This window comes from Rosa chinensis, chromosome 1, assembly GCF_002994745.2.
Source record: "Rosa chinensis cultivar Old Blush chromosome 1, RchiOBHm-V2, whole genome shotgun sequence".
Taxonomy (NCBI): Eukaryota; Viridiplantae; Streptophyta; class Magnoliopsida; order Rosales; family Rosaceae; genus Rosa; species Rosa chinensis.
The window spans coordinates 54,050,201-54,064,348 of NC_037088.1; the positions used below are offsets into that span (position 1 = coordinate 54,050,201).

The following is a 14,148-nucleotide window of genomic DNA, read 5'->3' on the forward strand; positions in this document are numbered from 1 at the left end:
CAGATATGTAATGAAGTCTGTACATCGATCTGAGTAGAGGTTGCTCAGAAATCAGCAGATTTCGAGCGTCAGCTTTTCTTTATCCGCTTACCCTATCAGGATTCCTCAAATTTCTTTGGCATTAATTCTATTAAGAGGTAACATCATTGTTCAGCTTATATTTCTTTCTCTCCCAACCAATTTTAGAACTCAATATACTTTATTGAGTATCCTTCTCAATGAGGTTCTTTTGTTTTACCTTGCATGTTTTAAATTGGAAGTGGCATTCCTTGATATTTGACTGGGCTTGGCCAATTTCCAAGGAAAATATGACCCTTGAAACTTACTCAATTTCGATGCCAAATAGTGGTCGGAATTAAATATTCTTATTGGAAATAGTTTTTTTTCCGACCACTACTATTCTTTGGAAATAAGTCCTTGAAAAAAAATGGATTGGCTAGCAACCAATTTTTTCCTACAAGCAATAAATTATTTCTAACAAACATCTTTTGTCGGAATACTATTTATCGTTGTTGAGGAGTAAGAATTTCCGACCACCGAAAAATTATTTACGACCATATCTGGCTGTCGGAAATATATCTTTTTTCAAGGGTTGGTCGGAAAAAGACTATTTCCGATGATATTTTTTCCGAGGACCACCGACGACACCTAGCTGTCGGAAATAGTTTTTTCTGACGGGGAAAGTGGTTTTTCCAACCAAATCGCACCCTTGAAAATGACTACTATTGTTGTAGTGAAACTCCACCAGGCATGTTGGTGCCTTCAGAAGTTATGATGCTAAAAGAACTGCCAAGTACAAAGAAGAAGAGAGGGAGGCCTTTGGGTTCCAAAATCAAAAACTCTAACTCAAAGAAAGTATCTACTGATGTACTCAGGTAAACCCCTTAACCCTAGCTTTAAGGTCATGGAAGAAATATAGGTAGGTGTGGTAGGGGGCAGATGTCTTGCATTTTTCCATAGTTTATAGGCTCACTTTAAATAAGTGAGCGATTAGTTCAAATATAGATGGTTTGTTTCTATGCATCAGAGCAGTCCTCTTACTACAATTTCTTGATCTATCTAGTCGAAGGCAGCAAAAAAATATAGAATGGCCATTTTGACATGTGATTAATGAAATCCATATTTCTTTTAAAAATAAAAAAATAAGTCTGTACTATTGACCTGGAGACAAGACCAATCTACTCCTCGCTGATTGATCTGGTCTATATATGTAACACAGAAGAGCCACACACTAGCTACTGGTTCATCAGAGTGGTGAACATGGAGATCACTATTATCTCCAGATATACTGCGAAACCATCTTCTTCTTCACTTCAGCATCTAAAACCTCACAAACTTTCCCTCTTCGACCAGCTCACTCCAGCGACTTACGCCCCATTTGTCTTGTTCTACCCCAACTCATCATTAACTACCAATCTTTCCCAGACCTTAGTCCACTTGAAGACTTCTCTATGCGAGACCCTCACTCTCTACTACCCATTTTCCGGCCGCACCAAGAACAACCTCTACATTTATGATTTCGACGCGGGTGTCCCATACCTCGAAGCCCGAGTCAATTGTCGCCTGCTTGAGTTTCTTAAGTTTCAAGAAACCCAGCTGCTAAACGACCTCCTTCCAGTTCTTCCATTCCGGAAGGAAACGGATCACTCAGATCTGCTTCCCTTGCTTGCTTGTCAAATCAATGTTTTCGCTTGCGGTGGATTGGCAATCTCTGTCTCCGTGTCTCACAAGATTTTCGATGGGGATACGGGAGACGCTTTTCTCAAAACTTGGGCTTCTATTTTTCGCGGGGCTCGCGACGACATCGTACACCCTAATCTCTCCCAAGCCTCCCTGTTCTTCCCACCAAGAGATCCATTGCCTCAGAACTATCTGGATTTAATGGACAGCTTGTGGTTTAAGGGAAGCAATTATGTTTCAAAGAGATTTGTGTTTGATGCCAAATCCATAGCCACACTGCGAGCAAGATCGACGAGCGAAAACGTTCCCAAGCCCACACGTGTGGAGATACTAACTAGTTTTATCTGGAAACATGCAATGGCTGCTTCTAGGGCACTGTCATCTGGTATATATATATATATATATATATAGGTTTTTTGTTAGTTGAGGATATCCTTATCTAAGCTTATGGAACGGATTTCCAGTTTTTTGGCTACTTTTCGATCACATATTCACATCTTAACCATTCAGTTTTTAGGTCCTAATGTATAGATTATCTCTGTAAAATTTCAGCCAAATTGATGATCGTTAAGGCATCCAAAACTGCAATTTACACGAACGAACCAAATCTGTCAAACCGGAACCGTTCGTGTATATTGTTGTAAATTGCAGTTTTGAATGCCTTAATGATCATCAATTTGGCTGAAATTTTGTAGAGATGATCCATACATTAGAATCTAAAAACTGAACGGTTAAGATGTGAATATGTGATCAAAAAGTGGCCAAAAACTGGAAATCCGTACCTAAGCTTAGGTAAGGATGTCCTTAGCCAAGAAGGATATATATATCTGTGTGTGTGTTTGTTTGAGGTACTTAACATATATATAATTGCACTCAAAATTTTCTCCCACTTTTTGGTAATAGGTACTTCACCAAAGACATCCATAGTCGTTCATGCAGTGAACATGAGACAGCGAATGAATTCACAAATGCGACCGGATACTGTCATGATCGGAAATCTTTTTTGGTGGGCCGTAGCTGCCGCCGACGCTTCTGAGGCAGACGCTCATGACTTGCGTGACTTAGTGAACATAATTAAGGAATCAATCAAGGGATTCGATAGTGAGTATTTGGAGAGTTTGCAAGGTGAAGATGGTGGATTCGGAACCATTTCTGAGTTTTGTAATCAGCTTGAGGCTATGCTTTCCTCAGAAACACCGGATATCTATGCATTCACAAGCTGGGCTAGCTTTTTTAAACAGGTTGATTTTGGTTGGGGGAGGCCATTTTGGATCGGAGCCATGGGGAAAGTTGGTCCTGCATTTAGAAATCTCACTGTGTTCGTCGACAGACAATGGGATAGAGGCATTGAAGCATGGGTGAACTTGGAGGAAAACCAAATGGCTCTGTTAGAGAAAGACCCCCATTTTTTAGCATTTGCTTCTCCAAATCCTGGAATATCAAGCATGTAACTGTCTATGTTTTATTTCGAAGTCAATAATTAAGGCTTAGAATACTAAGCTATCAAATTGTAATCGATTAATTTCTGGTTTATTACTGTGTTAATTAATCAATATCATTTGCATTCATGGATTTGTACTCAAGAAGTTAGATTGTTCTGACAAGTAATGGATGAAGACGTTGGTTGTTGCAGATTCATAGCAGGCAATAATAGATCAGTACGTACGTAGGGACGGATTATTAGCTAGCTTGCATCAAATGCAGCTTCTAATAAATTTCAATATATGTATGTTTAATGACACCGTACGTAGCGTCAGAATTTTCAATTTGCATCAAGGCAATTAGCCATGTTCGGAGCTTAATAACTATCAAACATCTTGGTTAAGTGATTATGACCACTCGGTCCACTCTAGGATATCGATCATTTCTTTTTATGTTTACAGTTTACTCCAAAGAGGAGAGATTCCAACTTAATTGATATGAGATATATCGCTCGCGATTAGCCAGGGTTTCTCACTACATATTTCCATCATTCGAATGTTAAAGCTCTAAAACTCAGGTATACATGCACACACGCGCGCGCGCACACAAACAAAGTTCAAATTAGTGATCCTCCAAACTAGCGTCAGCTATATATTGTTCAGAAATCTCGCAGTGTTCGTTGAGAGACAATGGGATGGGGGCATTGACGGATGTGTGAACTTGGAGGAAAACCGATGGTTCTGTTAGAGAAAGACCCCCAATCTTTTAGCATTTGCTTCTCCAAATCCTGGGATTTCAATCGTGTAACTCGAACTCAATGTTTTATTAAACAGGCTTAGAATATTTTAAGCCATCAAATTGTAATTAGTAAGGGTCTAATTTCTGGTTCATTACTCTGTTAATTTTGCAATATCTTTTGCATTCATGGATTTTTACTCAAGAAATTAGATTTTTCTGACAAATAATAGAGGTAGATGTCGATTGTTGCAGTTTCATAGCAGTCAACGAAAGATCAGTACGTATTGTTCGGTTGATAGCTAGCATGCATCACATGCAACTGTTAAATGACACCGTACGTACGTAGCATGCATCACATTAAGGCAATCAGGGGCAGATGCAACTGTTAAATGACACCGTACGTAGCATTCATCACATTTAAGGGCCTGAAGTACATGGCCATGGCACCTGCCAAATTTTTAATTGCATATGTAATTGATGTTTGTAATCTAGTTGTATCGAGTTTCGGTACACACAATTACTAATGTCCGCACCGAGAAATGATTCTGTGGTCCAGGACCACCACGTGGCATGCTGACATGGTGGTCCGAACCAATACCCGCGCGACATGTGTACGGCTGCTCAATTGACAGAATTCTCAATTATGTTTAACGGTTCTGTCATCTCTCCGTTTCAGAACTAATAAACTAAAACATAAATAGAAGTCGAGTAGAGAAACAACCAGTGGAAAAAAAAAAAAAATAAAAAAAATCCCCAGATCTAAACTGCTTAGCTCTCGTCTTTGTCAGATCTGAAAACTTCCAATCAGAATTGGCTCGTGGGTTGGAGCTGAGTGGAAAACGATTCCTCTGGGTGGCGAGACCTCCCAGAGCCGATGGTGCTTCGGGAAGATTCTTCGAAGCTGGTGTTGATGGTGCCCTTACGGCGTCGTATCTACCGGATGGGTTTTCGGAGAGGACACGAGGGGCAGGGCTGGTGACGGCGATGTGTACGGCCGACTTGCCCTATTTTACTTGGTAAAGAGGAACCATTTGAACAGATATCTGCAATTTTAGATTTTGTAGCAATCTGGGATTATGCCGACTTACCCATTTTCTCTTCTTATCTTGTGATTACGTCGACCTCAATGCCTATCTTTAAAGGGACTCCAAGCATAGCTATCTTTAGCAACTTCCATTTTGTTCATGATTTTGTGACCAAACTTATGGACTCAGCAATTTTGTTCTATCGGATTTTGCCTTGGTTTTGGAAGGTTAATAATAATAGGGATTATATCTGTAGAAAACTGGAAATCTCCTTGATAATGCATTGTCATTGTTTAATAAGTTGTTTACGTTGTTCTGATTTTTTTTGGACTTTCTCATCTTACCTATATATCATGATGGACTTTAGTAAAATCTATGTTACAGGGGTGATGTTGTTCAAGTTGACACTTGGGTTAGTGCCCCAGGGAAGAATGGTATGCGGCGTGATTGGATTATCCATGATTGCAAAACAGGACAAATTTTAACAAGAGCCTCCAGTTACTTATTTTCTCCTCTTTTCTTTGCCAAAATAAATTTAAGAAATGTTTTTCTTTGGCACATGGTGCAGATGCAACAGAGTTTTTGACAATTCAGTTAGCTAGTATGATTGCAAAGTTAAATGGTATTTTAAATGTTTATTGATTAGGGTTGTGATGTTTTTGCAGTGTGTGGGTGATGATGAATAAACTGACTAGGAGATTATGTATACACAAGTGAAACTGTTACACTTTGGGGGATATGCTCTCCTGAGAAACTCTAGCAGTCTGTTTCATTCTTTGGGGGATATGCAGTCCTACTTTGTTGAATGGTCTTCAATGGGTTATAATAATAATGTGCTTCAAGGAAGCACCTTAAGTGGCTCAACATCAACAAATACAGATGACAGACCTTACATTTACAATCCAATGAAAAAAGGGATAAGGGAAGTTTGGCAGGATTGATGGAAAGCTATTTGATGTATACACAAGTGAAACTGTTATTGATGGAAAGCCCCTTCTGGTTATGTGGGTAGTTTTCATCTGCATGTAATGTGTGACGTTAAATGTTAAAAAAAGGTTGATGTTGTTATAATTGATCAACGAACTGGTTTATTTGAGCCGTTGTTTTTACTTGTTTAATTAGGCAAAATGGGGCACAACATAAACCCCTCATCTGATGATTTTAGAACATGCACAAAAAGATCTTATTGATAAAATATGACTGTCGCTAAAAGGCCATTTGTCAATCACTCTCAAAATAAATAGCTTACATGTCATTTTCTTTGAAAAAGAATTGATCAGTTTACATTCATAGTTCTGGAAACATAGACCATAACAAAAGGTAGAAGTTGCCATGACATTAGCTTCAAATAATCTCTGATCATTACACAAAGTTTATCTGGACTCAAAATATGTAGATGTTGCAATATGTGGTCTCTCCCATAGTTTCACCCACCTACACCGAAAATATACATGAAATTAAACAATAAGACATGCCAAATACCTACATTAAAAGTTAGATTTGTTTGAGAATTAGCATTACCTTATGGTAAATAATATGGCATATGACTTGAACCTTGCTGCTGCTCATCAGTTGTTGAATGCAACTCCTACATTGTACATTAGTCAAAGATATATTAACTAAAAAAGCCTAAATGTGACAGAAAAAGGTTAAACAAATTATCCAAACCTGGCTTGGTTGAGAATATGATCCGAATGGATGGTTTGGGGCATAAGTGCTTCCAGATGTATGCTATGATCATAATGTACGGTTAGAACTTTTAATTTAGATTAAAAAAAAAAATGTCTAATTAAGTAATTGTAAGTACTTCAACAATGAGATCAACCAATACCTGACTCAAAAGCATGCTAGTAAAAGAAACATTTGGCTGATAGAATGCTTTAGAATCAGAACCCTACAATAAATAAGAAAATGTTGCATCCTATAAAATTAGCTTACATAATTTTTAGTATCAATGAGATTCAAAAGAATCTTAAAACTAACATACCATTTGGTCAATCCTACTTGTACTCCTCAACACATTCAATGTGTTAAAGAAATTCGAATCATATGGTACGTGAAGGGAGGCCTGTAAATTGGAACCGGAAAGCACATCCAAACAATACATTTTTCCAATGGTTATTAACACCCACAAAAGGAGCACAAATCATGTTGTACCTGTTGGTTCTATATGTAGTATCAAAAACTACTACATCTCCGAAGCACTCATAATCAAGTCTTGATCGGCCATCCCTCCAAAAGAAATTTGTCATTCGATTTTCTTGATCCACTTGCACTGAGTAAAAGAACATAGGATCTTCAGTTTGCTTACGCTTGAAAAGATTGATTAAGCTTTGAGCATCTCCAGCCTCAAACATAGCCATTTTCTCATTATTCACAAAATTATAGCAATCTCTCTTCGTAAACCCAACATTCTGAGATCTGCCAACTTCTTCAGCTAAATATGAGTATGTCTTTATGGTCCCTATACGAGCATCACGCATGGTCTTTATCACCCCTTTATGAGCTTCATACATTTTTCTATTTGATCTTAAAAAGGGTCTCTCTTCTGGCTTAGCAAGCTCATCATTGTGCTCAGCATGAAAGTGAGAAACTCTCCACATGTCCTCTGCTAATGTAAATCGGATCATGGCTTTGCAACCTGTTCTTGTATCTAGCCTATCAGCCCTTTTGGTTTCTGAAGGATCACTATCCTGTTGAAAACCTTCTTTTGAACACATGAAGTTAATTTGTCGAACAACATTCTTTGCATCTCTTATCTTTTTTCCCTTTCGAACACTAAACCCAATTCTTGTAGCATAACTGTTATAGAATTCATAGGCTTCCACTTCACTACACACCATCTTTCCAAACAAATCATCTTCATCGAAACTTCCTTGACGATTCACAATGCTTGGATCTTCCCGGTTATTATCTTCATTATTCTCATCATCACTTTCCACATCAATGACTATAATTATATACAAGAATAAGAAAAGAAAGTTAGAACCAAAGTAGTGAGGCAGGTAGACATGGCAGCTAACTATATATCAACCAGGACTGTACGTAGTATTTTGCTATATAGCTTTACTCACATTCTGACATCAACAATGGCCATAAAAAAAAAAGGGCAAAATACTGTTTAGTCCCTGAAGTATGGCTTCGTCCTCGATTCAGTCCCTGCCTTTCTAATTTAATCCCAAAGGTCCCTGAACTCACAATTTTCAGTCCAACTGGTCCATTCCCTCCATTTCCTCCGGTTGCTCGATGACGTGTCAGTCATTACTTGCCACCTTGGCGCCACGTAAGACACGAAATTTGTAAAGTGACGAGAATGCCCCTGCTTCAGTTTCTTCCAAAATTTCATCCAAAATGTTAAGTTTCACTACCACAACAAATCATGAACACAAGATCGAAACAATCAAAAGCAAAGGAAAAAGAGCAAAGCAAAATTGGAAATACCTTGAGGGAGAAATTTTTGTGCGGTCTCGGATCTTTGCTTTGTTGTGTTGGACGAAAGGTTGATTGAAATCGCCTATTTCATTTGAATGCAAGGGCTTGTGCTTTGCCATCGTGGGTGTACTGAGCAATTGCTCAGGCTGGGATGAAGAGAAGAGGGTGATGGTACGGCGGTGGGATGTGGATGCCCATTACAATCGACACCAAGCTTCAATTGAAACATTAAAATCAGAGCATACCCATTTGCCTCATTAGCCTAGATTTTCTGAAAGTGGATGCCCAAGAAAGCAGTTCGACCATTTGGGTGTCGGTAAGGGATGCGGGTACAGGCCGGGAGTCGGGTTGGCGAAAGTTGGAGTGGTGGCGAGACCGAAAGTAGGTGTCACTATCGCTGTCGCCGGGAGCATGTGGCTAGATGATTTTTCGAGATATGAATGGCTGCCAGATGACTAGCTTGTGATGAATCACCGAGAGGAGGTGCTGATAAGTTGTTACCGAGATGCTGGCCGGAGATGTGATGGTTGAGGCTGACCCGCCGGAGGCCTACAAAGGTGATTGTGACGGTGGTGAGCCATGGAGGCAACCGGAGTTCATCGACTGTCAGAAAGAAAAACTAGAACCCAAACCTCTCGTATCTCTCTCCCATCTATGATCCCAGAACCATGAAATCTTCAGATTGGAGAAATTGAGGGTGATGGAAGTTGATGATGACCAGCTGAAGAGAGAGAAGTCGGACACCCATGAAGGTCTGGGTGTCCAAAGCAATAGTGGCTGCTGCTCTGTCGACGTGTGAACCTACCTCCGGGGGTCGGCGGACATCTTAGAGGTTGGGTTTGACTCGCTGGAGGTCGTGTGGGCTACTTTTGAGCATCGCAGACGATGGAGAGGCTGCCGGTGAATTGTCAGAAGCCGCTGAGCATGATGGTGGTGGAGGTGAGGCACTGGTGGAGGAGAGAGAGAATCTCAGATCTGTTTTCTCTCTCCTTGAGTTCTCTCACGCTAGGTCCAAAACTATCGTAATAGAGGCCAAGGGCATTCTCGTCACTTTACAAATTTCGTGTATTACGTGGCGCCAAGGTGGCAAGTAATGACTGACACGTCATCGAGCAACCGGAGGAAATGGAGGGAATGGACCAGTTGGACTGAAAATTGTGAGTTCAGGGACCTTTGGGATTAAATTAGAAAGGCAGGGACTGAATCGATGACGAAGTCATACTTCAGGGACTAAACAGTATTTTGCCCAAAAAAAAAATATATATATATATATATATATATATCAACCAGTACCGTAGTATTTTGCTATATAGCTTTACTCACATTCTGACATCAACAATGGCCATAAAATATATATATATATATATATATATATAAATATAAATATATATATATATATATATATATCAACCAGTACTGTAGTATTTTGCTATATAGCTTTACTCACATTCTGACATCAACCAATGCCCATAAAAAAAAAAAAAAAAATCATAATGCTTTATAGCTTCAATACTATTATGCATGTATTACCAGTTGGAGAATCTTCACCATTTGAAGAGGATCATATATACTTCACTCATATCCACAAAGAACTACCGTTAACTAAGGAGTATGGTGTGTATTCTGTAAAAGATGGGAACATCAAACAAATCTCCAATCTAAAGGGACTGCTGTGTTTAAGTCATAGCATATGAAGGGACTGCATGTTTAAGTATGCTATGACAAAGATAAAGAGATGGAAATTAAGAAAGGAGTTGCCTTTTCAGTTCTTCTCTTCTGAATGGGAAAAGCTGGAATCACAGCGGTTGCCAAAAAAAAATAAACAAATCCCCAATCTAAACCTACCAAGGCCACCTTCATCTTCAACAAATCATTCTGGTTTTTTCCAACAGCTAAGGATACAACAGCGTATCCCAAATTTAAAACCAAGCGTAACCTTAAAGTGGACTAAACATTCAATCCGATCCCTAATTATATATATATATATATGTCGATTGCAAAAACGATCCTATAGCTAGATATATCAACACCATAAATTACATATAAAGAAGAATGAAAAAGAACATCAATAGACCTGCTTTCAAGTTTCAGTAGTTATTTGAATGATTTTTCATTGATGACAACGTAGAATAGGGAGATAAGTTTAACTTACTTGAATCAATTGTCATTGAAGATATTTGCTGGAGACCTCTCTTCTCCCGCTTAAGGGTTTTCAAAAGAATAGGTTTGAGATTGACTGTTCAGTAGAATATAAGTGGTTTAGGTTTTTAGGTTTCAGACTCTTCAGTTCTAAACGGCAAGCAAACGGAACCGTTAAACATAATTGAGAATTCTGTCAATTTAGCATTTGTCCACATGTCACGCGGGTATTGGTTGGGACCACCATGTCAGCATGACACGTGGTGGTCCAGGACCACCTAATAATTTCTCTGTCGGCACCCTCCAAGTGATTGACTATGTATCAAAATGTAATTGGTCCCACCTATTTTATTTGATTATTGAATAAAGTTTGTATTAGTACTCATACAAAACGTCGAGACAGTTGGGCTCAAGTAATTGAGTCCTATAATTATACAAAACGTCGATCTCCAGAGGCCGTCTTTTGGTTTCGAGGTCAGATTTTGCCTCTAGGGATGTGTACCTGCGTTTGGACCCATTGGACTGGGCGTGGGCTCGAGTTTTTCTTTTTTATTTAGTTTTTGTTAGAATTTCTCCTCTTTTGAGCGCTTTGAGAAATGTCGCCGAGCGTACCCATAATTTAGATGCACATTTGACTTCTCATCGTGGGTATTTGGGTAATGGGTAGTGTTGATTAATTTTGGATGAGCTATATTGTTTACTTAAAATTATTGAATTATTTAGGTAATGATGATTTTTTTTGACAACTCTACTAGAGCGTAACGAATTTCGCTTATCTATAAAAGAGTTTTATTATTCACCATTTTTTTTTTTTTTGAGAAAAAACTTATATGTAAATTCTAAAATTTCAAGACCCAGTCTCAAAAAAATAAAAAATTTGAGGCCCATACCTTTGAAGGCCATGGGCACAGGCCTACTTTGCCTAGTCCTAAGGTCCAATAATGTTTTTTTGTTTGTTTTTTTTTTTTTCGAAAAGAATTCAAAGCCTTTTGCATTACATAAGAAAGCTTTTCCACAGGTAGTAAAGTAAACAGCTCGTCGCTTCCACAACTAACAATATATTCGAACTACACAACTACGTCAGTTAGCAAGGATTCCCTCTGAATACAGTCATTATCTAATTGTAAGTCTCCAACATCCAAGGTCGGGTAATGTTACAGACGTGGTGTTATTCTAACGTACTCACTAACTTGTATATCCCAATTTCTTTCGGAGGTCCTTTCAGGTCCAGGAGAGGAGAATGGAGGTGTCCGTAGTCACTAACTTATAGTACTCCTCCAGTGACGACGACATTGTTGCTTCATATCGTCCCAAGTCTCAGACATCCAATGAAAATGTGTGTTCTCAAGAGGGTGGATGATGTTTGTACCATCTCAACTTAGTGACTTCCAAATGACAAAACCTGCTATCTTACGTAGACCTACCCAATTCTACTACCCAGTGTTTGTTCATGGAGACGAACCGATCGATGCATGGACTGAAGTTGCTGGAGTCGCTAAATCTAATAGCTAGGGAGCCATACTCGTGAACCCCATCATCAACATTCCATCCTGGATGTGAAGGATGCGCATTTGCAGTGTAGTGGTTTTGCTATAAAAGGAAGATGTAGATAACTTGCATCAGATGCTAAAATATAGAAAACAAAAGCCAAACGAAAATCCCTAGAGCAACTCGTAAGAGCTGGAAGTCACTATACGATCCCTCTTCAAGGGAAGAGAGAGAAAGTTGTTGCTTTGCTTGTACTAGTTCTGTTTTCCAAAGTCTGAACATCTTCTGGATCGTACGTACTGAGAATTATCATTTTGTTTATGTTTGTTTCCGGGATAGATTGTCACTACTACAAAGTTGGCTATAGAACACTGATAAGGGCCTCTGATATGAGTTGGTTTCTAAACTAGTCCACTTTGGTACTGTTGGGCTTCATTAGTGCCTTTGCATTTCCAAGGCATCGAATATCAGTGGCCCAGTACTCGAAATCAATAGAACAACACAAGAAATAATCGAAAGGGCCCAGCCTTTTATGCCAATATTGGCGCAACCTACCTCTATGTCAGAAGACGTGGGTTAAAGTCATGGCCTAAACCTCTTTCCGCACGACATGACGTGGATTAAGTCATGGCCTTGATCTCATTTGACACTACGCTTCTTTCTTTCTCATTTGATTCTAGAATTTTGCATGTTCCTATTTGTGCAATTGAACAATCATTAGTTGTTTAATTCAGTCTTATCGGTCTTTGATTATGAAAGTAAAGATGTTAGTTTGTGTATGTATTTGTTTCTAAGATATTCCTCATCTCCCCTCTCACTATCTTCCCTTTTGCTAAGAATTATTTTAAATTTATATTTTCAGTGTTCAACGTGATTGACCGTGATGGCAACAAAATCAGAGACAAGGTCATTGTCAATTATGTACAAATTATAGGTACTTGAACAGATTGTTCTAATGTTTACTGTCAAGTAGTCAAAGAGTTGTAGTATCTTGCTCTGAAGATGAAATCATACTCTTTTGTTAAGCCAAATTATTTTAAGGCCAGTTGAGTATTGCTTCCTAGGTACATTTATATCCCATGTAAGACTCAATTCACTTGAAAGCTGTGATATGTACCCAATGAGTTATGCTTTTGATTTGTTGGAAGATGCATGGATCCTTCAATCATGTTCTAAACCCTGTTTTACGGATTTTGTAGCTATGGAGTTTATGTAGATATTTTTGCCTTGATTTTATCATTGATCTGTTGGTTTAAATTTCCATTGATATGAAAGGGAGGAAACAATTTAATTGTCATTGTGTTATCTTGAAATTGTGGAGAAGCACATTTTAGGATTGATTAACATAGTTGCAGATACAAGGATTGGCATGGACGACACTCCTTTTTGTGTTATTGTTACACACACACACATGCAGATACAAGGATTGGCATGGCCGGCACTCCTTTTTGTGTTATTGTTACACACACACACACACTATATTTATATTTGAATTACATAAGTCTTTGCATTATATTCTCCTTTTTGTGTTATTGTTAGCTCCACACACACACTATATTTATATTTGAATTACATAAGTCTTTGCATTATATTCTCCTTTTTGTGTTATTGTTAGCTCTAGGACTCTTCCTATGCAGACTTCTCCTTCTATTGCAAGTGTACAAGCTATAAGTGATATGTCTTGGCTAATAACAATACGTTGAATATATCTTACGTCATCTTTACTTAATTGTATAGATAGAGTTGATAAGTTATATAGATAGACTTTAGAGTTTGATTGTATCTACCACTGTATATATAACATATATATATATATATATATATATATTGTATCTACTACTGTATGTAACATATATATATATATATATATATATGTTCAAGATACGATGAATGTAATTCTTTTTCTTCTCAAATTCTTCAGTTATGAAGTACAGAAAAAATGGTGTATGAATTTATTGGTTCATTGTACTTGTTACAGGGTAAGAGGCCAATGGAGGAGGAGATTTGCCATTGCTTTATGTTGAAGGTATTACTCCTGCCTGCTCCAAATGTGTGGTTTCTATTATAATTGAACTGAGTACATAATAGTTTGCTTGAAGAAAATGTTGTAGGAATGTCATAACATGTTTTGTGGTTTGTTCATTTCAGTTAATGACCAGGTGGCCTTGTCAGAAATGGATTTTGTTTTGAAGCAGACTCTGAACTGGGAATGATCATTCAGCCA

General features: G+C 38.3%; 2 protein-coding genes and 1 long non-coding RNA gene across 3 annotated transcripts; 2 read left to right on the forward strand and 1 right to left on the reverse strand.

The window, feature by feature from the left end:
• The first annotated feature begins 1,231 nt into the window (after positions 1-1,231).
• Positions 1,232-3,252, forward strand: LOC112169753 (stemmadenine O-acetyltransferase). The gene is made up of 2 exons (XM_040512562.1): positions 1,232-2,065; positions 2,584-3,252. The coding sequence occupies exons 1-2, from the start codon at positions 1,261-1,263 to the stop codon at positions 3,129-3,131; spliced, it is 1,353 nt and encodes a 450-aa protein (XP_040368496.1). The 5' UTR covers positions 1,232-1,260; the 3' UTR covers positions 3,132-3,252.
• A 1,299-nt stretch (positions 3,253-4,551) lies between these two features.
• Positions 4,552-5,944, forward strand: LOC121051002. Its single transcript, XR_005804715.1, has 2 exons — positions 4,552-4,856; positions 5,531-5,944. It is a non-coding gene; the product is annotated as an uncharacterized LOC121051002 (long non-coding RNA).
• Positions 5,945-6,387: 443 nt separating this feature from the next.
• Positions 6,388-8,546, reverse strand: LOC112169762 (protein FAR1-RELATED SEQUENCE 5-like). Its single transcript, XM_024306818.1, has 6 exons — positions 8,543-8,546; positions 8,131-8,229; positions 7,058-7,815; positions 6,853-6,933; positions 6,697-6,759; positions 6,388-6,453 (listed from the first exon to the last, which is right to left on the reverse strand). Exons 1-6 carry the CDS (start codon positions 8,544-8,546, stop codon positions 6,388-6,390), a joined length of 1,071 nt encoding a protein of 356 aa, XP_024162586.1.
• Between the last annotated feature and the right edge of the window lie 5,602 nt (positions 8,547-14,148).

What these genes read in the sequence shown, in the direction of transcription:
- LOC112169762 (XM_024306818.1), bottom strand. An exon ending in ACGTGGCGCCAAGGTGGCAA is followed by an intron (nt 7,816 to 8,130) that starts GTAATGACTGAC and finishes ATATAATTATAG; the next exon opens with TCATTGATGTGGAAAGTGAT. An exon ending in ATTATGAGTGCTTCGGAGAT is followed by an intron (nt 6,934 to 7,057) that starts GTAGTAGTTTTT and finishes TCCAATTTACAG; the next exon opens with GCCTCCCTTCACGTACCATA.
- LOC112169753 (XM_040512562.1), top strand. Translation starts at nt 1,261, where the DNA reads ATGGAGATCACTATTATCTCCAGATATACTGCGAAACCATCTTCTTCT. An exon ending in TTCTAGGGCACTGTCATCTG is followed by an intron (nt 2,066 to 2,583) that starts GTATATATATAT and finishes TTTTGGTAATAG; the next exon opens with GTACTTCACCAAAGACATCC.